Genomic DNA, 24,153 nt, shown 5'->3' with positions numbered 1-24,153 from the left:
CTCCATAAATCATCTCAGTGTTTAACTGTCAGCTTAAACTCTCCATAAATCATCTCAAAGTAATCTGATATATGTACACAGTATAAATATGAAATATGTTAAATATGAGAATTACCATAGTAACCCAATAATCTGCAAACATTTCTAAACTCATGGTATATCTTCTTATCATGGAAATGTCGGAAATATTTCTTTGGCTGTAATATATCTGGAATTTCTTTAGAATTGACAGCACTGGCGCCTGAAAGATAACAACTGAAAATATCAATCATAATTCAAAACCAGAACGTTCATGCACGGGTTTTCCTGTCTAATAACAGGACTTCTTCAACATAGTCAATCTATACCATGGATATGTGAAATTTTGTCTATAGAACTAGCCAGGATAAAACTTTACTCATCCAAAGTATTATTTTATATAAAACAAAGAAAAATTGTGTGCAATTTTTAAAAAGTTCATATTTAACAACAAGAGTGCACACGCTGAAATGTCTCGCCTTCTATACTAATCATTGATATTATGTTGATAGTCCTAAGTATAAAGCTAAGCTTTATTACAACTGTCACATAAACTTAACATTAACCAAGATAACTAAACAAAGACCAATGAACCTTGAAAAAGAGGTCCAGGTCAGATGAACCATGCCAGGCAGACAGGTACAGCTACAATGCTTCTATACAACATATATAGTTGACACATTACTTATAGTTTAAGAAAAATAGACCAAAACACAAAAACTTAACATTGTGCAATGAACCGTGAAAATGAGGTCACGGTTAAATAAAACCTGCTCGACTGACATAAAGATCATAAAATATTTCCATACACCAAATATAGTTGCCCTATATAGCATTAGATAAAAAGACCAAAACTCAAAAACTTAACTTTGACCACCGAACCATGAAATGAGGTCAAGGTCACATGACATCTGCCCGCTAGACATGCACTTAACAATCATTCCATACAACAAATATAGTAGACCTATTGCAAATGGTATGAGAAAAACAGACCAAAACACAAAAATTTAACTATAACCACTAAACCATGAAAATGAGGTCAAGGTCAGATGACACCTGCCAGTTGGACATGTACACCTTACAGTCCTTCCATACACTGAATATACTAGCCCTATTGCTTATAGTATCTGAGATATGGACTTGACCACCAAAACTTAACCTTGTTCACTGATCCATGAAATGAGGTCGAAAACTGTCTGACAGAAACGAGGACCTTGCAAGGTACGCACATATCAATTATAGTTATCCTATTACTTATAATAAGAGAGAATTCAACATTACAAAAAATTTGAACTTTTTTTTCAAGTGGTCACTGAACCATGAAAATGAGGTCAAGGACATTGGACATGTGACTGACGGAAACTTCGTAACATGAAGCATCTATATACAAAGTATGAAGTATCCAGGTCTTCCACCTTCTAAAATATAAAGCGTTTAAGAAATGAGCTAACGCTGCCGCCGTAGCCGCCGCCGTAGTCGCCGCCGGGTCACTATCCCTATGTCAAGCTTTCTGCAACAAAAGTTGCAGGCTCGACAAAAATTATAATAGCAGAAAATCATTGGTGGTATTACCAATGTTATTTCAACTGATCGGGCGGAGATTTAGTTTTAATTTGAATAAGGACAGTCTATTTGAAGATGTGTGTGATAAGGATGTTGACCGTTATAATTATAATTGATTTTTAATCACCTATCAGTGGCACCAAACTAATATACAAATGAACTGAGTGTATGATATGGGAAGAATAACTGGACACTTTATTGATGAGTTCATCTATAGATGGACTGGTGTTAAATACGCGAACCGGTTTAACCTCGCCCAGTCAAGTGAAATAAATCAATATTACACCTTGAACTTGTAGTATCTCTAATAATTGTGATATAATTTCTTCACATTCACATGAACTTTAATTTATCTGTCTCAACCATTTTTTCTTCAAGGATGAATCTCTCTTTGGAATGTGCATGCCTAAAAAGACCCAACCTAATTTACCCCTACTTACCGTGACCAATTAAATGTGTTCTTTCTTCTACAATTTTTACATCAGAACAGTCCAATTCTAACACCTGGATCAGAGACAATGACAATCTCTTTAAATGAGAGGAAGATCTGAGGAGACTGTTCACATTTGGACCTGAAATAAAAGTTTGATTTTAATCTTCTACCATAGATAAATCTCTAGAGAATATATATATATATATGAAGACAAAATATTATTGATTTTACAGCATTCAAGATATTGACAACTCATCCTAAATTAAGCATTATTAAATTGAATGAGTAGAAAGAATGCGTTCACTGTGTCATAATTTAGTATAAAGGCTGATCCAAACAAAAAGGTGTCCATACTACACTGATGCCCCTCTCGTACTATCATTTTCTATGTTCAGTGGACAATGAAATTTGGATCAAAACTCTAATTTGGTTCTTAAATGTAATAATAATATGCCTCCCCCTGGCCACCCATCAATGATTTTTTTTCTGTAAGTGTTGGTATCTTAAACATATACATTTTTGTACGTGCTGCAATTTTTTCATGAATCCATACAAAGATATTTTTTGTCATCAACAGTAAACGTTCAATTTAATTTAATTTTATAAACCTCAATAAAAAAACAAAACTGTTATAATTTCTATACATACCTAATAATGCTATGTATCCAGATAATAAAGACACAGTTCCCAACTTCTGACTTTCATCTGTAATGAATATGACAAGGGAAATAACTCATGATACCTTGAATTATGATAAGAGTAATAATGATTATCTCCCTTTCTGATTTACAATTTTTTTTTTTTAAATAAAAGAATTTATAGTGTCGTAAATTGTGTCACTAAATGCAATTCATAAACACAAAAAATAATTTGTAAACATTGAATAAAATTTTAATGTAGTAAAAAGTAAAAAATTAATCAGTCTTTGATAAATCTGAATCTGCATGCTGTCATGTGTTGGTTTTCCCGTTTGAATGGTTATACACTAGTAATTTTTGGGACCATTTATAGCTTGCTGTTCGGTTTGAGCCAAGGCTCTGTGTTGAAGGCTGTACTTTTGACCTATAATTGTTTACTTTTATAAATTGTTACTTGGATGGTGAGTTGTCTCATTGGCACTCATACCACATATTTCTATGGAAAGAAACAATCAGAGTTTTGAATTATGAAAACTAAACAAAGTCCCAGTTTCATCTGACCACCAGTAAAATAACTTATTCTGAAACAAGAATGTGTCCAAAGTACACGGATGCCCCACTCGCACTATCATTTTCCATGTTCAATGGACCGTGAAAATGGGTAAAAAATATAATTAGGCATTAAAATTAAAAAGATCATATCATAGGGAACATTTGTACTAAGTTTCAAGTTGATTGGACTTCAACTTCATCAAAAACTACCTTGACCAAAAACTTTAACCTGAAATTGCACTTTCATTTTCTATGTTCAGTGGACCGTGAAATAGGGGTCAAAAGTTAAATTTGTCTTTAAAATTAGAAAGATCATATCATAAGGAACATATGTACTAAGTTTCAAGTTGATTGGACTTCAGCTTCATTAAAAACTACCTTGACCAAAAACTTTAACCTGAAGCGGACAGACGGACGAACGAACGAACAGACGAACGGACGAACGAACGTACGCAGACCAGAAAACATAATGCCCCTCTACTATCGTAGGTGGGGCATAATAAAAATATATCCTTTTCATCTTATTTTCAATAATAATTTTTTTAAAATAGCATGTCAAACTAACCTGATGCCCTTATCAATCTTGGTAGCGACACTGTTAGCTGATGAAGATTCTCTTCTAACATCTCCACCAGGGGGCGACATTCATGCCCAAGATGAGAGCTACTGAATGATTCCAAAACCTTTCTACTGTAGAGAGCTACATGGGAATATTCGTCGCCAATAAGTCCGACTAAAACTTCTAGTATGGTTGGGATACAGTCCTTCAATGATCTGAAATAACATAAAAAGGGGAGACAAATAACACTGCAACTACAGCATTGATATTTTTTTTTGGTATCAGAACTATAGAAGAGTTCTTAGATAGTTGTTTGAATATGGAGGCTGAAAAATTGTATCAAGTGATATTTTCCAATGCATCCACCTAGTATTTCACACTAGCAAATAAATCACATGGCATGATTTAAAAAAGATTTCAACAAAAACATTTGACTTGCTTAAAATGTTTAAAACCTACTTTTAGATGACACCACCCATATATTGATGGTTTTATGCAAACAATGTATTGGTCACAACACTACATAGATTTCTATAGTTATCATGGAACTTCTATTAAATGTGTAAAATGAAATCAAACCAAGAAAAAAAACTATTTCGACAGAACTTAAGTATCGTAACCTTAAAAATGGTAATACAATATCATTATTAAGAGTTGAGTGAATATTTCTCTGGAATACATGGATGTTGAGCAACATAATGTCCCCCTATTGCCTTCCATTAATGAGCAAAACCCATTCCATATAGTCAATTATAAAAAATTCCGTCCTGACAACATGACTCTATATTTCTTATTACAGCAGAATGCATTGAGTGTGTAGGTAAAGGAAGAATCTTTACTTAGATAGCTGAACCCTAAAGTCATTATAAGGTTATGAATACAACGCTCCATTCCAAGTAGTCAAGTCCTACAGACAGATAGATTGGTTATCTGTCCGACTAGTCTACTCTAAAAGGAGGGTAGCTTACCTAACTTAATAATGTCTTCACGGTTCAGCTAGCAAGCAAGCTAACCAAAGATACTACCTTTACTTACACACTCAAAGCATTCTGCTATAACTGAGATAATTTTTCAAGCTTTTAAAATATTCAGTCTTTTCTGTTTATGAGGTCAATTTAGTCCAATCTTACTTTGAACAGTGTTCTAGTAGTCTGGCTGCCCATTCCACTATTGCCTGTCTAACCTTCCAACTTGAATGACTTTTGACCTTTGCTATCTGCTTGACAAGGACAGTGAACTTGGACCCAGTAAGCTCAACCCATTCTTTGTTCCTTTTCACTATGAGATTTTGTAATTTACCATCTAGTTTTGCTGAAAAGAGGTAAAGAAAAATTACAATGAAACCTTTTTAATCATTAAAGCTGCATCGGATAGAAATAGGCCTTATTCAAGTGCACATAAACATGTACATGTATACAATCATGATGGATTTAAGAACGCTCAAATACGAAAATAAAGAAAAATTCTGCTCTGTGTTCATTTATACTGTAAACCAACTTACTTTTGTGAGCGATTTATTTTCGTGACTTTCGCGAGAAGACAAATAACGCGAATATAAATCATCGCGAATAAGTAAATGTTTATTAATCTACATCAAGTAAATAAGAAAATCGTGAATTTTAAAAGCCGCAAAATGGACTAATATTGGTACAACGCGAAATAAAGTATCTGCGAAAATAAGTTGGTTTATAGTATTCTATCAACCTGAAATAAGTTAAAAGGTGTATTGATATTTATTTGCATAAGGTTGATTTATATATTACACAGCTAATTATGACATTTTCATTTGATGTACGGTTTATATAGAAATTTACATAGCTTAGATCAAGTTACTTCAAATTTTGTAGTGTTGTTATGATGGCTTTCAAGGGCAGTAAATAAGTAGGTATGTTAGGATAAGTGAAAGACAGCATCCTTTTGATTTTGATAATATTTCTTGTTTTGTCATTATGGAATTAAAGAACCTCCTCTTTAAAATCTATCAAAACTGTAACATTGATTTTTTATCCTAGCTCTTATTTTTTTTCAAAGTTCCTCAACAAAGACAACTACTTGATCAGTCTATCTGTGACATATAAAGAAACTATCAGTCTTAATTCTGTAATCATACAGTTTGGGTTTATACGACTCCTTATTTGAGCCTCTTCTATTAATTTGTCATCCATCACCATAGTTACAATACTCGCCCAGGTCTTCAGTGCAGTCTATAATATAATTTAAAAAATATAAATCAATATACAAAATGTATAGAACTTAGAAAGTATGTTGATCTGCAAAAAAAATACAGTGGTGGTCAAACCACAATAAACATTTTATCCACTTTATAAAGCTACAAAATGTAATAATAGTACTTATGGGCACTGAGGGGTAACATCCTTACTCTTTGCAATGTGAATTTTACTTAAACATTGTATTCCAAGTATAATCATATATTTAAACTAGAGTTATCTTCCTTTGTTATATTATAGTTCCTTTCTGTGTGTGTTACGTTTCGGTGTTGTGTCGTAGTTCACTTATATTTGATACGTTACCCTCAGTTTTAGTTTGTAACCCAGATTTGTTTTTTCTCTATCGATTTATGAATTTTGAACAGCGGTATACTACTGTTGCCTTTATTTGCTCATAATTGTACACATTTTTAAACAGTTTCATATATTGAAGAAAGTGGTAATTGAGCATTTTCTTGATAGAGAAATAGATAATAGAAAATTCTACTGGTTTCATAATAATGTATGATGGAGACTTACTTTCATGGCAATTTTTCTCAGTAAATGAAATTGGAACCTTTCATTTATTTAGGGGACCTCATTTAGGTACCCAAAAAAAATCTTTCCTAATTTCAAGGAACCCTTTGGTACAGATCAGGAATTGGCAAGAGGATGGCAACTAAAGTAAACACATGAAATACACTTTTCAGTAAATTTAAGAACTATTTAACATATTATTCTGATTTGAGGTCACTATTATCATTAAATAATGAACACAAAGGTAGCCAGAATTGCATTTAATATCATAGCAGTTTTAGATACTTATCTATGTTGAACGCTATGCCCCCCCCCCCCCCAAAAAAAATGACGTCATTAGTAATAACTTTCCTGTTGCAATTTTGAATTCTCTAGGAAGCATGAATTTTTAGGGATATTTAGATCTTTTTAGTGGCTCGGCTAGCTAAGCGTTCAATAGCTAATATCTAGGTAGTGCTATGATATTTAACACAACCACAATTATATCAAATAAATCCTTACTATTATGACAGTCTGTCCTTGTTTTGAATCTCCTGTGATCACCTGACACAAAGTAATTGACACACCAGGCAGGAATGAGGCAAAGGTGTCACCTAACATTGTCTTAACTTTGGAACAATCTGTAAAACAAAAACACATTTATTTAATCAAAACAAGATCATCACTGTAATTAGTAACATCAGAAGCTTTACCCTAATGATTCACTCACTACAATCACTTAATTGATGCTTTTTGTATCATTAATAAAAAGAGTTAAGGCTCTCACAGTTATATTATATAATTTTGAAATAATATTTATAGAAATAAGTAACATTTACCTTTATAAATTACCTTAATTTGAATAGGAACTATGTATACCATTGATGGCTAGAATTTTTTTCCAGTACATGTATTTTTCTTGACTTACATTTTCCATCAACTTGACTGATTTCTATCAAACACTCCATAGCTTTGATTTTCAGAGCTCTTGATTTCTCTTTTTCAGCCAAATTCAGGAGAATTGACACAGCATGTCCAAGAAATGGTAAACTCCATGGTGCATACAAACTCTGTATCATACTGTAAGAGATAAATAATTATATTTAACAAGAATGTGTCCATAGTACATGGATGCCCAACACACACTATCATTTTCTATGTTCAGTGGACCATGAAATTGGTTTAGGCATTTTTTTTGGCATTAGAATTATAAAGATCATATCATAGGGAACATGAGTACTAAGTTTCAAGTTGATTTAAATTCAACTTCATCAAAACTTTAACCTGAAGTGGGACAGACAAACAAACAGACGGACACACACATAAACATAAAAATATAATGCCCATAAAATATTTATATGCCTGTATCATACATTATTTTGAACATAAATTAGGCTGTTAGTTTTTCTTGTTTGAATTGTTTTAAATTTGTCATTTAAGTGCCTTTTATAGCTGACTATGCAGTATGGACTTTGGTCATTGTTGAAAGCCGTACGATGACCTATAGTTGTTATTTTCTGTGTCATTTGGTCTATTGTGAAGAGTTGTTTCATTGATTGGCAATCATACCACATCTTCTTATTTGTATACATGTGTTAAAAATTTCTACCTTTTAATCTGTATTTGTTAAAACATACCAAGTTATATACTATATAGTATACATGGTTCACTACCACACAATTTTAAAATAATTGTGTATGTCAACTTTTCCAAATTCTTGTCAAAAAATTTCAGTCAAAAATTTGTAATACATATATATTTATGAGCAGAAATTATAATTTGAGACGAACCTGTATTCTGATTTTCTTACAAGAACCATCAACGTTTGTACAATAACAGTCTTCAACTCTTCAGATAAAGGTTTCACTGTAAATAATCAGAATAATTATCAATGTCTGTTCCATAACAGTCTTCAACTATTCTGATAAAGGTTTCACTGTAAATAATCAGAATAATTATCAATGTCTCAACAATAACAGTCTTCAACTCTTCTAATAAGGGTTTCACTGTAAATAATAACTCTGAATTATAAACAAATTAAACAAATGGAGGATTCCTAAATATCAGCTTATTCTCTTGCAGTTTTACTTGAATAAGTTAATATTTGATCTGTTCCTTTACACAAATCAACTTAAATCACTTTTATGTAAAAAATATTATGCCAAGTTTACATGTATTTATAATACTAAAATTACGAGGTCCAATTTGTCAGCCGTCATCACGTAAAAACGAGGAATCAAAGAATTCAACTTTATATATAACTAATATAGTACAATGCTGTTGATTAAAAATTACACCACTCCAGACCCTTTTGTTTTCCACATAATTAATATTGCCAATAATTAAGAAGTTCCGGGTCGAATCCGATACCGATACCAATAGTATATTCACCTGTTACCTATTAACTTATCTGTATGTTCCGCATCTGACAGGCTCACCACCAAACGCTGTATTTAAGATTTTGCTATATACACGGGTCGTAATCACAGGGTTGACACAACTAAATTCAATCATTGTCACATTGTTCCTGATTGTAGTATTTTAATCAGTATGACTTTCTAAGATGACAATACAAATAATAAAAATCTGGACTTAAAATAAGGCGTATAGGTACAGCATGTACAGTTTTCAATTTGTTAGCCGGAATGGCGTCAAACAGCGAATCAAAGAATTCAACTTTATTTATAACTCATAAAGGACAATGCTGTTGATTAAAAAATACTCCTGTCCAGGCCATTTTGTTTTCCAAATAAATAATAGTACCAATAATTGATAAGTTCCAGGTCGACTGGTTCAAACAGAAAGATGTTGAAAGCAGAAAAAACTGTGCATCTTATAATTGGCATGACTTTATCAGATGACAATACCAATACTAAAATAAGGCTTACACATAGTTATATTCTTTAATTCAGTCACAGACCCGCGATATCACAGGTGTGTTCTAGTATAGTTTATGTGTGGACCTCTTTTATACCTACTCAAGACGTGTGGACTAAAAAAAAATCTTCTGATATATATGTCATGAATGGATCTTGATTGAATATAGATGCCCAAGATGGGCAAATTGAAAAAAATTCTTTGACAGTACTTATTCTCCTAGCTTCCTCCAGCCATAAAAACTAACCACCCCCATAAAGTCAACAGTTCTAAAAAATGCATTTAACACCAACAATCAATCATATAAAGGATATTTAACTACTGCTGATTTATTATTTTTCATGGGTATGGATAAATCACAAAGTTCAAGGTTGACAAAGTAGATATTTTCTCCAGGCCTGTATGCAGACTGACAAAACTATGAAATTAAATATTCACAAAAATACAATTTTTTCATCAATCCACGAAAATTGTTACCCACGTAAAATAAATAAAATAAATCTACAGTACCGGTAACTAGAATGAGACAATATCTCTCACATCTAAATCTACATTACCGGTAACTAGAATGAGACAATATCTCTCACATCTAAATCTACATTAGGGCTATTCCAGAAAAAAATGTATGGGGGGGTTGGAAGGCACATTATATTAATAATACATGGGTGATGGGAATCAGAGCAACTTTTCACACTATAATGCACTATAATACTCAATTACAATTGTCTGGGTGGCGGGTGCTGACAAAAACTGCCTTCCAACCCCCCATACATTTTTTTCTGGAATAGCCCTTACAGGTAACTAGAATGAGACAATATCTCTCACATCTAAATCTACATTACAGGTGACTAGAATGAGAAAATATCTCTCACATCTAAATCTACATTACAGGTAACTAGAATGAGACAATATCTCCTACATTACAGGTAACTAGAATGAGACAATATCTCCTACATTACAGGTAACTAGAATGAGACAATATCTCTCACATCTAAATCTACATTACCGGTAACTAGAATGAGACAATATCTCTCACATCGTAATCTACATTACCGGTAACTAGAATGAGACAATATCTCTCACATCTAAATCTACATTACAGGTAACTAGAATAAGACAATATCTCTCACATCTAAATCTACATTACAGGTAACTAGAATAAGACAATATCTCTCTCATCTAAATCTACATTACCGGTAACTAGAATGAGACAATATCTCTCACATCTAAATCTACATTACAGGTAACTAAAATGAGACAATATCTCTCACATCTAAATCTACATTACCGGTAACTAGAATGAGACAATATCTCTCTCATCTAAATCTACATTACAGGTAACTAGAATGAGACAATATCTCTCACATCTAAATCTACATTACAGGTAACTAAAATGAGACAATATCTCTCACATCTAAATCTACATTACCGGTAACTAGAATGAGACAATATCTCTCACATCTAAATCTACATTACCGGTTACTAGAATGAGACAATATCTCTCTCATCTAAATCTACATTACCGGTAACTAGAATGAGACAATATCTCTCTCATCTAAATCTACATTACCGGTAACTAGAATGAGACAATATCTCTCACATCTAAATCTACATTACCGGTAACTAGAATGAGACAATATCTCTCACATCTAAATCTACATTACAGGTAACTAGAATGAGACAATATCTCTCACATCTAAATCTACATTACCGGTAACTAGAATGAGACAATATCTCTCACATCTAAATCTACATTACCGGTAACTCGAATGAGACAATATCTCTCTCATCTAAATCTACATTACCGGTAACTAGAATGAGACAATATCTCTCACATCTAAATCTACATTACCGGTAACTCGAATGAGACAATATCTCTCTCATCTAAATCTACATTACCGGTAACTAGAATGAGACAATATCTCTCACATCTAAATCTACATTACAGGTAACTAGAATGAGACAATATCTCTCACATCTTTCAAATTGTTACTTACCCTTTCCTACTTCTGCAGGTGAACTTATAGTAAGACAACAAGTGTTAAATATATCCTGAAACATCTCCCATTGGCTAACTCTTGTCTGTGACAGGACTTTCTCAATACTGGTAAACACATCAACATACAATTCATCTGGACTGAAACAAAAAGAAAGAAATATAATTTACATATACATGATGCCTTTTGGTCAACTTAAAAGATGACAATTATTCTTAGAGGTGTAGTATGATTGCAGATAAGATAACTATCCAACAGAGTTCAAATGAAATAAATTTAAGCATCTGTAGGTCAGTGTACGTCTTTCAATAATGAGAAAACCCCTACTTTATTATAGTCATATATAATAGTCCCAAACATGACAAAATGTGAAACAATTGAAATGAAAAAACAAACAGGGTTACCTAAAATTACTTGCATGTATCATGGTTTTTAAAAGCTAGTTCAAACATTTCAAAATGGAGAATTAATATATCGTTGCTGTTATGCAAAAACCTTGTATCTCAATTTTTTGCGGAAATCTTTTTATTGATTATTTAGGATTAAATATGTATGTTCCACTGTAAGCGAAAATATCTGATCTTCTAACCAATCATTAACCCAAATTCTGACATGTGACGAAAAGTGTAGTTGGATTGGTGAGACATTTTGTTGTGCGAAAATATTGTATCTCAAAAGAAAAACTCATGGCACGGCAGCTGACATTATAACAGGTACAGTTTTATCAATTTTAGGTTCTCAAAGCTAATATAGCTTAGAAATAATGAAAAGCTTTGAAAATACAATATGGGTGTCTTGGTAATTGATTGGTTAGAAGATCAGATATTTTTGCATACAGTGGAACATACATGGGCGTTTTTCAATAAAAGCGTTCCTTTCAGACCTAAAAAAAAATGGAAAATCAACTAGTCTAAAATTTATTTTCAAGAGTTATTTTGAATACCTCTATTATAGACCTGCTAAACAAAAAGTGCAATCTTAAATACTCTTTAAAATGATATTATTTTCATAATTTGTGTACTGTTTCGTAGGGGACTTTTGTCCCCTACGAAACTGCTTCTAAACACACATATTTTTGCAATTTTAAATGTTTCCTATAGACATTCCAGTTTGTTTACGTTATATACTAGAAAAATCTCATTTTTTTCTGAATTGGAGAACCATTTTTTATTGATAAGGATTAGACAGTACTTCACATATGAAGGTACAACTCATGTTACGTAGTGGACATTTTGATGCGTTTCGTAGTTGACAAAACCGTTTCGTAGTGGACAAAAAGTTTCGTAGTTGACATCAACCCTATTCTATGTTAATAAAAACATAATAAAAATTACATGAAACTAACCTTTGTTATTTGCTTTGCACGAATATAATTGAAAAAAGAGTAAAAAAAGACTGCATGGTAGTGGTAGTGTCCACTACGAAACGTTTTTCTCTCAAACTTGTTTCGTAGGGGACCGTTTCGTAGGGGACGTATTCACATGTTTTATTTTTTTCTCACAACCCCAATATTGCAATAGTAACAAGACTGACTGTATTCATCAAAGCGTTATTAAGCTGTATACTGATATTTTTTTCATAATTTTAAAACCAGTTACTGAAGGAGATTTGACCCGTTTCGTAGTGGACATTTACAAAAATACGGTATCACTCTGGTCCATTTGATGTGCTCAATTTTTCTTACCAACAGTTTAATTGCCGTCATAAAAGCATCACTTCTTTTGTAAGACCCTAATGTTTATATCTCTTGCAAACAAAAAATTACATTGATTTTATAAAACTGTTAATAAGCAATTTTTAATGACTTCGTTTCGTAGTGGACATTGTGTTAGGGACACACCTAAAATAAAAAATCCTATGTTAAAAGCTGTTTATTAAAATATGTTGGCTCTAAACATACTTTTGAATTATTAAAGAACTTATATTAAGTAAAATTAATATTTATTTCTTCATTTTTTTACGATATTTGAGAGTATGAATGTTGAACAGGCGGTCTAGGGACATGCCATTTTGGTTGTTTTGGACCATTCAGGAATCAATATCTTATCAATCTCTCTAAAAAATAAACTGTTTCTTTGCTTACAATTGTTATATCTAATTCAATGTACTGACTGCACAAAAAAATACTTGCAAAGATCAAACACATTTTTTTAAAAGTGGCTGGGACAAGAAAGTACGTTTTTATTGAAAAACGCCCACATATTTAATTCTAAATAATCGATAAAAAGATTTCAGTTTTTGCTGCCTGGTGTAAAATTATCAAAACCTTAGATACAAGGTTTTTGCATAACAGCGAGGATATAAATCATGTTCTCCCAGACTTATGTCCTGGTTTTACATGACATTTGGGATCATTTATACATGTAGCTTGCTATTCTGTGTGAGCCAAGGCTCCATGTAGAAGACTATACTATGTCCTATAATGGTTTAATTTTACAAATTGTGACTTGGATGGAGAAATGTCTCATTGGCACTGATAATGCATCGTCTTATATCTATGGGCTTGTTCAAAGGACTGATAGAAGGTCATGAACTTACTATTTTTTGTCCTGTTTTAATATCAATCTGAAAGGAAACAGAAGGTATTCTTGTAAATCTTGTATAACTGTCCTGTCCACATTGGTCAGGGCTGTATTTATTGCTTGAACATTCACCCTTGAATGCTCTTTCGTCAGCTGGACACATAGTGGCCGTATTTTGTCAAAAACTTTCTTCCTTTCAGCGTTTGGACATGCCCTGAAAATATAAAAGGTGTACATAAAAATTATAAATCAAGACTGGAATAATGTTCAATAGTCATTGATAGTTGTAGCTTGGAAAAACATCAGGTCCGATATGCTTGCTAATTAGAAAACTCTTGGTTTAAGTTAGAAAATGTTTAGTTAATATATGTTCTGTTTATATAAAAAAAAATGCAAAAATTGCAAAGACAGGAGGAGCAAATATATTAAAACTGTTAATTTGATACAGGTAATAATATTTGTTTGCACCTGAAAACCCAATAGTTAAACTCACATTTGTGATGATTGCATAAACACACATAATAATTCATTTGTATTATCACTGTAGTAATAACAAACTGATCGTCCACAAATGCTAGTACAAATTCCAAAATTAGATTTTTGGTGTCTACATTCAGTGGTCAGTAAAGATTTCAGACCAAGACAAAGAGATTCCTGAACTTTCTGTTGCAGCAGCAGGTGTAAATTTTCTTTGGAGTGGTCAAATTTAAAGAGAAATACTGTGATCAATAACTATGGCAACTTTTCAAAATGTCCATGGGGGTTTTATGTGCAAGATGCATGACAATAAAATATGCACTTTCTTTTAGAAGATAAAAAAATCAACTGATTTTGACAAATCTCGTTTTATTTCCAAAAAATAACAGTAAAGATAATTATTTGAGACCTCTGAAGAATCCAATATATAAGGATATTTTGATGAATCACTGTAAAATTTGACACTAACAGTAGCCGAAAATGTCTGTTTGACGCCTGACGGTAAAGGGCATTACTAATACTACCCTCTTTTATCTGTGAGTCGCGCTGATTTGATTAAGAAATTACCAGTGGTAACAAGACATATCGGCACCCATTTTGGACATTTCAGTATCCGGACATTTCGGGACCAAGACAATCCGCCACCTCGTTTGGGTGTTGATATGTCTAGATTCTGATTTGTCTGGGTGCCGATTTGTCTTTCACGGGTGCTGATTTGTCTATGGTAGGTTTGTTCGGGTACTGATTTGTCTGGGTGCCGAACTGTCTAGTATTCCTTACCAGCATTAAGATTGTCAGTCAAAGTACTGAATATTCTTACTGTTTTAGTCTTAAAATTTGAAATAATTATAAAAGATAAGATATGCAAGAATAATTTTATAAAAATCATGTTGACGTTGTTGTTTGTTACGATTTCACGGTAGTGTCGCTTGCTCTCATTGACTATGACTTATTGCGTCTTTTTTGCTTGACAACACATTTGCTTGTGTTGTTTTAGCATGGAAGAAATACATTTCAAGCTGCTTTATATACATTTATGCTGTTGATTTGATGATAACTAGCTTCCCGCTTTCGACCCTGGGGGCCGACATCTTGAATTCAGTTGTAATAAGAAAATCGATCAGGAGACAGGCTATTTCCGGAATCGAACCACTATCAGCTTCTTTTTCTTATGGATACCTGAGGGAGGATAGGAGGGGTCTTGGTCCCGAAATCCCGGACTTGAAAAAACGAAATCCCGAGGTCCCGAATTTAAATAAAGCAAATCCCGACATCCCGAAATCCGAAAAAAAAAGGATTCCTGGATCCCGAAAGGGTCAATCCCGAAATCCCGAGCTTAAAAACACCCGATCCCGGAGTCCCGATAAAGGTCCTATTCCCCCTCATACCTCATACGGAAAGTACATGTGTTCCTTCCTGGATAAATTTACAAAGAATCAGATCACAACAAAACTTCCCAACCAACTTTGACTTTTGACTTGGTTGAAGTAACCTCAAACCTATATAAAGGGATGCCCCTCTCATTATTTTTAAATCATATATCCTCAAGGTATTTAATTTAATCAGAAAAAAGCTTCTTAATTCACGGTTTCCTACCCCAGACTCTATGTACGGGGACGATTTTTTTGGGAGAGGATATATATATTTTAGAATGAATAAATTGACCATGTTGACCTGCCTATAGTAGGAACTGAACAAAATAACTTTGCACAAGACAGAATGAAAATGAAGATTTGAAGATTCTGCAACACATACTAACTGAAACAATGTGTAGAAAAATAAGTGAAAATAAAATTTCGCGCGTGAAAACAAATTCGAATCACAATCGGTACTGAATAACAAATAAAATCAAATGATCAATCCAGACAATTTATAAACACCCCACCCAGAATATCAAGGTATTCCTTTACATATTGAAATTATACATACGTTCATCTATCAGTAGGACACGGACGAAAATGGGGGGGGGGGGGGGTCAAAAATTTTGCTTTGCGGTTGTTTCTTGATCACGAAAAAGGTTCTTTCCCAGTTTTGGAATACCTGCATATAGGTCCAAACAATCAGTGTCGTCCTGATCGAACATGCATGAAATATTTGCCACTGGACTCCAAGCAACTATCAATCAACAATCAGTTATGTCTAAAAGAATAACCAAAGATTGGTGAATACAAAATTAATATCGTGTTTAATATGATATCTCATAGGCATGAAAAAGCACAAAAATATACCAAGCCCATTTACATTTATCTGTAAAATATTGAACCACAAAACTATTTCCTGTTAGAGTCTGTCTCTTGATCACGAAGAAGTTTATGTTCGAGTTGTTTAAAAAAAAAGCAAATCTATGAAGGTTTGACTATAATGTATATTTTTGAATTCTTTACAAAATATCCAAACCAGGAATATATATAGATGTACTGTTCCCAGTCCAGTTTGAAACTAAATGTTGACGATCCAAACATTTTGCCAAATGACCATGAACTCTTTGATCGCTATATTTCATTCGAGCAGGCGAGGAAACAATTAACAACCTTCCTGTGTCTAAAGCACGAGAAAACTAGATATCTACGTAGAAGTTTCTGCCATAATTATATCAGTTAAGTCTTTTTCAAGTGATTTTTGTCCAGCCTGCGACTTTTGTCGCAGAGAGCTCGAAATTAGGATAGTGATCCGGCGGCAGCGGTTGCGTAAACTAACTTCTTAAAGGCTGTATATTTTAGAAGATGGAAGACCTAGCTGGATGATTTATACTTTGTATATAGATGCCTTGTGTAACGAAGTTTCCGTCTGTTACATGACCATTGTCCTTGACCTCTTTTTCATGGTTCAGTGACTACTTAAAAAAAGTTTTTAAAAAATTGTGATGTTAATTTGGTCCTATAATTACGAGTAGTAGGATAACTATATTTAGTATACATGTGCGTACCTTGAAAGGTCATCATGCCTGTCAGACAGTTTTCACTTGACCTCGACCTCATTTCACGGATCAGTGAAGAAGGTTAAGTTTTGGTGGTCAAGTTTTTGAGTTTTTGTCATATTTTTCTAATATCATATGCAATAGGGCAACACTATTTGGTATATGGAAATAATTTATGAACATCATCGTAACATGCAAGTTTCGCAGGCTTTATTTGACATTGACCTCATTTTAACGGTTCATTACTCAGTATTAAGTTCTTGTGTTTTGGTCTGTTTTTCTTAAACAATAAGCAAAATATAGGTCAACTTTATATGTTGTATGGAAGGATTATAAGCTGTATATGTCTGTCTGGAAGGTATCATTGACCTTGACCTCATTTTGATTGTTCATTTTTCAATTTTCATGGTTAAGTTTGTTTCTTAAATACTGTCAGCAATATTTAATTCATAGATTGACTGCAAAGGTGTACATGTCTGCCTCACATGGCTCATCTGACCTTGACCTCATTTTCATGGTTTATTGGTCAATGTTTAGTCTTCTTGGTTAAGTCTGTTTCTTGGAAACTATAAGCAATAAGTCAACTATATTTAACGTATTTAATGATTGTAAGGTTTACATGTATTTCTCGTTTGGTTTATTTGACCGTCACCTCATTTTTTGGATCGTGTGATAGTTTTAGTTAAGCTTTATATTAAGGACTATCAACATAATATTAATGGTTAGTAAAGAAGGCGAGACATTTCAGCGTGTGCACTCTTGTTATAGTTCGTTCTTATGTTGTTCTGTTACACTCTTGCCCCATGTTAAAAGGATGGATGGGATCCCGCTAACAAGTTAAATCTTGCCACATTCTGTATGTCTTTGCCTATCCCATGTCGGGATCCTGTAACTCAGTGGTTGTCGTTTGTTGCTGTGTTACATATTCAGTGTTTTTCATTCTTATTTTTTGTACATTAATTTAGGCCGTTAGTTTTCTCGTTTGAATTGTTATATATTAGTGATTTCGAGGCCATTTATAGCTGACTATGCGGTATGGGCTTTGCTCATTGTTGAAAGTCGTACGGTGACCTATAGTTGTTAATTTCTGTGTCCTTTGGTCTTTTGTGGAGAGTTGTCTCATTGGCAATCATACCACATCTTCCTTTTTATATATATATTCCAACAACAACAACAAAAAAGCAGGTATTTAAAAATCGTTATCTATTCATTAAGCTTTAAAATCAGTTGATAATATTTTCCTCATAAGCTGTGGGTGTTACTAGACAAAAATGAATGTTTAGATAATTTTCAACAGATCTATTTTTTTTTAGAATAATGTATATAAAACTGCAATTTAAGATTACTGATAATATCTATATACATGATATATATTAAAAATTTTACTTTGATATATAGTTTAAATATGAATGCAAGACAACCGTATAGTTAGACGCTCATACGACGTGATTTGACATTCTGCATGAGTGCATTGAATTGGCTATCATTTTCGATATATTATGTTTCAAAAAATATTCAGAGTTGCTCAAGCATTATTGATCGCATAATACACTAAAACAGATTTATTTCAATTACCTATACTAGTTTATTCTTACAAATGTATTCAATAACTGCACATGGTTCTGTATTTAAAATGCTCGTTGTGTTTCATCAAGGAATTGTATATTTTAAAAACAATTCCTTGATTTCATCTAACAATTCCAGTGGGATATTTATACAATTCAAAGAAACATGTGTTCGATCATTTTAACCATTTCAACACTTTAAATCTCGTCTGGTGTTATTCCAATACATTTCAGCTCCTTCCAGTGGCGGATCCAGAAATCAGTTTCATAAGTGGGGGCCCGCTCCCGTCACGCTTCAGTGATTCCCTATATAAGCAACCATTTTTTTTTCTCAAAGGGAGGACCGGACCATCTGCTCCCCCCCTAAATCCGCCTCTGCCTTCTACATCGAAGCAAAATTGAAGAAGGTCGCCCCTTCTTTTGGGATCGTTTAGACTTCTATTGGTCTCATTACTGCCCTTTTTTTATTGTTAAGTATCTCTGTGACCGAGTGGTACAAATAGTTCATCAATGGTGTTCATCATTACACTAGTAGCCTGCGAGCATTCAGGCTGTGAGTTAGAATACGCTCGAGGCAAGTCCATTTGATCTTGATTGACAAGGATGACCAATGATTTTTAGTTTTCCTGTTGAAGGTCATCTCCCGGCTTCCTCCATCAATAAAAACCGATCAGCATCGTGAAAAAAGTCAAGAGTAATGAAAGTGAAGCTTAACACCAACAATTTATCGAAAATTGTATAACCGCGCGTTAGAGCTAATTTCCTACTGCATGTAGAGTAAGACTTTGGTTAGCTTTCTTGCTTTGTTTTTATATTGTAAAATTATAATTGGGATAACGTCCAAACAAATTATATATAAAATGTACAGGGTTAACTATGCCTACATATATTATTTGAAGATGCCATGGTTTTATCACAAATCTTCAAGACTTGGGTAAACTTTTATACAAAGAATCCAAGCTAGCCAGCCAAAGTCTACTCTACAAGCATTAGGAAATTAGCTCTAACCAGAGACAAATCATAATACAGTTGTAATGTATGTCTCTTGTTTAACTGACAAACTACGTTTTGATTATGGATGTCACCAGGTTAATGTCCGCTCTATCAAAGAGATCTGGAGGTATAACTAGTTATGACAATTATTTGTGTAATTAATGCGTCTACAACAGTTACTTTGACTGGTTAATTTCTGCAACGCATTTGCACATTATTTGCAGCGAATATTCGTGGGCGTAGAATTTCAAAGAAAGTATTGAAGATAAGAATGATGTTAGCAAGGAATTTTATTTTATTATTGAAATCCTTGATGTTACCGCATCGTAATAGACTTACAAGTGTTTACACAAATCCATGGTTTAATAAAGCAGGTTTGTTTATAATTTGCCTGTACATAAAGATTAAAATGACCAAGTTTAATAATTCTTATGAATTTTTATTTGCTATCGTAAAGATAACAAACCCGTAGCTATACAATAGGCGTCCCTGGTGAAAAAGTTTAAAAGCGTCATTTGGTGAATGTATTGAATATACAAGGAAAAACTCAAGGATAATGACAATGTAACACGTCTGTTGCGTGACCTTCAAATTGAAGAAAACTAAAAAGATGAGGGTTGTTTTAAATATTTTTACTCTCAGACCCGCTCAGCTGAAAAGAATCTTCGGATTAAGGTTCTGCAGCTTCTTAATTTTATGTTATTTTCTCGGTTTTTTTTTAGTTCAATTTTTAATTTAATTAGGAACCAAACAATCAGGTGAGCTATGTTTTTCCCTCAGTTGGAGATATTTTTAAAACCATTTTAAAGAAAGCCTTTTTGTGTTTCAAATACACATAACTTTTCAACACATTTTTGCAATAAGCAAGCACTAGAATGTCTTGTTAGCACCGGCCCTTTTTGACACTTGAATTTGAATAACTATAGTATATGTTCTTCTAAATCAACCAAGAAGAGGACATAACTCCAAAGGTTAATTTCACAATGGACATGATGCTACTTCTGGTTCATGGTCAACGAACACTGGACCGTGGTAATGATTTATGGTTATATCCAGCCAACTCATGTAACTATACTCCTTATTTGAGCTGGTTTTTTTTATTTTAATTATCTATATTATAAATGTGTATTACATGTGCTTATCACTGCGTAAGTTGCCCATATTGGGTCCTCTATTTGAAATACAATTTATATCTTGCTTACTGCACGGTATAGAGTTTACTACATCCTTACAACGTATCTTGAGTGGATAATTGTTTCACTGGCAACAGCGGCGGATCCAGAATTTTCACAAGAGCGGGTCCGCTCCAGTCATGCTTCAGTGATTCCCTATATAATTTTCGCAAAAAACGGGTGAGCGTCGAAAAGTGCATTGGAACCTATTTTGTATATTCAACTCCTCCTACAGTTTACCAGCTCTTATGAAATTCTGGGGCGAGATATAGAACAGATAAATGGAAAGTGTGTTCCTGTTGTTATTGAATTGTTTAAGGATATCTCTATCCTAGTATGTTTCCAGACTGTTTATATCACGAGATACGGTATTTGTCAACATTTACAACAGTACAAAGTTTGTGGTATCTGTAACAGTTATCTACCAGATTCTGTAAGCTTCTCAGAAAGATTGCAAGCAAATTCAAGTTGTGCACATTCTATTAAGGAAATGTTTGTGAATTTTCAAGGGCTAAGTCATACCAGTTTTTTTAGTCCATTTCGAAATTGAATTATAGATTTCGGGGGCCTTTTATAGCTGACTGTGCGGTCTGGGCTTTTCTCATTGTTGAAGGCCGTAAGGTGACCTATAGTTGTTAATTCGTTCTATGTCATTTGGTCTCTTGTGGAGAGTTGTCTCATTGGCAATCATACCACATCTTCTTTTATATAGTGTCTTTACGACATACAAACTATTAAAATTGAAAAAAAGAATTTATCAAAAACTATCGAAGTACCCCCTAAATACCCTTCCATGGTCACATTTACATGTGGGAACATTAAGTTGATTTAAACTTCCACCAATAGATTTAAAGAAGACAAAAAGCGCGCAAATAACGTATGTGCATGCCCTAGAGGGGATCCGCTCCAGCCATTCCCTATGTATCAACCAGTCAATTTTTTCCAACAAATAGAGGGTCACCAGCTCCATAAATCCGCCTCTTTTCAAAGTACACTAAAACACATTTAATGTGATAAGGTAATAAGACAAAGGATTCTGTCAGTTATTGGAAACTGCCTAAAAAGTACTTAACTACAAACATCATTATTCTCTAATATTGCCCTACTGATTGTATGCATTGAACCATGCATGCCATGCAGGTACGAAGAGTGCCGAAAAATTCCACCTCACGAAATGAGGCCTAAAGTTATTTAATGAACATAAATTCAGTGTAGAAAATAAAACAAGAAAACAATATGTTCTTGTATTTGTTTCCTCATTTGCATAGGGGGGGGGGGGGGGAAAGTGGGGGTGGGGGGTCCTACTAGTATTGCCAAATTCTGTAAATCTAAAGTCCAAGTGGACACCTTTATATTAAGATATATAGGTAGAAAAATCCGAGACAAGTGTCTGTGTCTATGCTGTAGTTAAACTCCAAGCTTGAAGGATCACTTTAACCCAAGAGATCTCTTTACCTTCAGAATGACATCGAAGGTCGTCACACTTTCAGTCAACATGTACAAGTATTGTCTCCCGTGCATTGAGCTTGCATAATAAGATAAATAGTCAGCAAAATCGAGTGTAACGTCTTTCTCCTAAACAAGATACATACTTAAGATATATATACCCCTTTTGTAGATGCAAACGTCTTTGTATGGGAACTTCCCAACAAAGACTGAAGTGCATATAGATCAGGGAAATAAAATACTTTACTAGGAAGTGAACGGTGTCATTAAGTTCGCTCTGCAAGTTTCATTAAAATAATGTGTTATTAATGTATTTTTTTTGTGTTCTCATAAGATATACCTTTAACATGTTCAATGCGTTATTAATGTGTTTTCCAAAAAACTTCCGATTTTAGCACTGAATTTACATAATCCCAAATAACAGAAATAAATGTTAAGGACTATTGACAAGACTTCCATTTGAACCCCCTTTACCTGTGTATTAAGTTTACTTCGTCAACCAGGGGTTCAAAATTATAATAGAAATCTTTCCAAACTGTGAATAAACGTGTACTTTTTAAATCTACGTGTGCTAATTCTTCCTGCAAAGCATATTTAATACAGCTATATACATTGAATAAAGAGATTATCAATATATTTACACTATTGCTTGGTATTGAATATACATTGTAAGTTCAGAACAACCCGACCATAACAAATAAAAGATTGCAACACGATCTGTTATTGTTTCTTAACGCTAATTCACATTAATATAATATATATTATATATACATATTCAGATACTGTCTGTTGATCAAAATGTAAACCACTGGAGAAGATGATATGTTGATTTAGGACAGCGATTCAATTAAATTCAGATGTAGGTCCCTGATTTCGCTTCAAGATGAGCTTAAAACCATAGGTACTTAGGGACAGGCAAATCAGCGGTTACTGATACTAGAAATATATATATCAATGATAGTAAATGGCAAATACAAGTTATTTCTAGTATATTTATGTTCATAATAAACAGTAAAGAACGAAAATAATGGAAATTGACGGAAAACAACAAAAACAACGGATTTTGGAAAAAAGGCGGAGGGCAAAAAAAATGTCTTGTTCCCAGTTACCTATGCTTAGAACGTCTGTAGGTGCACATTTTGAATTCAGTCGCTTAATAAAGGTGAGAGGGGGTCCTGAATGCAATGGAAATATGGACATGTATATAGCTACTTTTGTGTCACTGAATTGAGGGGTGGAATGCAACCATTCAGGGCAAGGCTAGAAAACTTCAGACAAACTAACTGTACATGTATCAATATTTACTTAAAGAGCAAGAATGTATATATATCTTACTAAATATACAAATCCTTGCTATTTGGTCATTTTATCTAAAGTGCATATTTGTAGGGGCAGGGGGTTGTAAACAAGAAAACAAGCTCTAAATACAAAATTATAAAAAGATTTACTAATTTAATCTTAAAATATACATTGGTTAATATTTTCTAATTCCCAAAATCAAATTATAATAACTGTTAAGATCCATACAGAGATTTCACGAGAAATTTGAATGAGATATGATCACCGTGATTGAAACTCAATTTAATGACAATGATAAATTTTGAAGTAAAATTAAATGAAATTGGAATCACATCATAACATGTGTTTTTGAACCCTATATGGACCTAACGTGTCAAAATTAAAGTTTTTCAAGTCGAAATA

General features: G+C 33.2%; 1 protein-coding gene and 1 long non-coding RNA gene across 5 annotated transcripts in view; one reads left to right on the top strand and one right to left on the bottom strand.

Moving 5' to 3' along the window:
* The window catches only part of LOC139499988 (TELO2-interacting protein 1 homolog), a 48,283-nt gene extending 32,786 nt beyond the window's left edge, over nt 1-15,497 (bottom strand). The window contains exons 1-12 of one of the 4 annotated variants that reach the window (XM_071288667.1): nt 15,392-15,497; nt 13,899-14,096; nt 11,361-11,500; nt 8,277-8,352; nt 7,415-7,566; nt 7,009-7,127; nt 5,874-5,967; nt 4,894-5,074; nt 3,770-3,978; nt 2,663-2,719; nt 2,022-2,153; nt 116-241 (exon numbers count right to left, since the gene is read on the bottom strand). In XM_071288667.1, the coding sequence (XP_071144768.1) occupies nt 116-241; nt 2,022-2,153; nt 2,663-2,719; nt 3,770-3,978; nt 4,894-5,074; nt 5,874-5,967; nt 7,009-7,127; nt 7,415-7,566; nt 8,277-8,352; nt 11,361-11,500; nt 13,899-14,096; nt 15,392-15,393 (1,486 nt within the window). In that variant the 5' untranslated portion in view covers nt 15,394-15,497. Of the gene's footprint in view, nt 1-115; nt 242-2,021; nt 2,154-2,662; nt 2,720-3,769; nt 3,979-4,893; nt 5,075-5,873; nt 5,968-7,008; nt 7,128-7,414; nt 7,567-8,276; nt 8,423-11,360; nt 11,501-13,898; nt 14,097-14,375; nt 14,566-15,370 lie in introns of those variants that run through there. The other 3 variants (XM_071288664.1, XM_071288668.1, XM_071288666.1) reach the window with 3 other exon arrangements.
* The window catches only part of LOC139499992 (uncharacterized), a 117,844-nt gene continuing 97,346 nt past the window's right edge, over nt 3,656-24,153 (top strand). The window contains exon 1 of the long non-coding RNA XR_011658283.1: nt 3,656-3,693. This is a non-coding gene — a long non-coding RNA (uncharacterized lncRNA). The remainder of the gene's footprint in view (nt 3,694-24,153) is intronic.

Source organism: Mytilus edulis, chromosome 13, assembly GCF_963676685.1.
Source record: "Mytilus edulis chromosome 13, xbMytEdul2.2, whole genome shotgun sequence".
Lineage (NCBI taxonomy): Eukaryota > Metazoa > Mollusca > Bivalvia > Mytilida > Mytilidae > Mytilus > Mytilus edulis.
The sequence above is the reverse complement of the archived record's forward strand: the minus strand, read 5'-3'. Positions and strand labels throughout refer to the sequence as shown.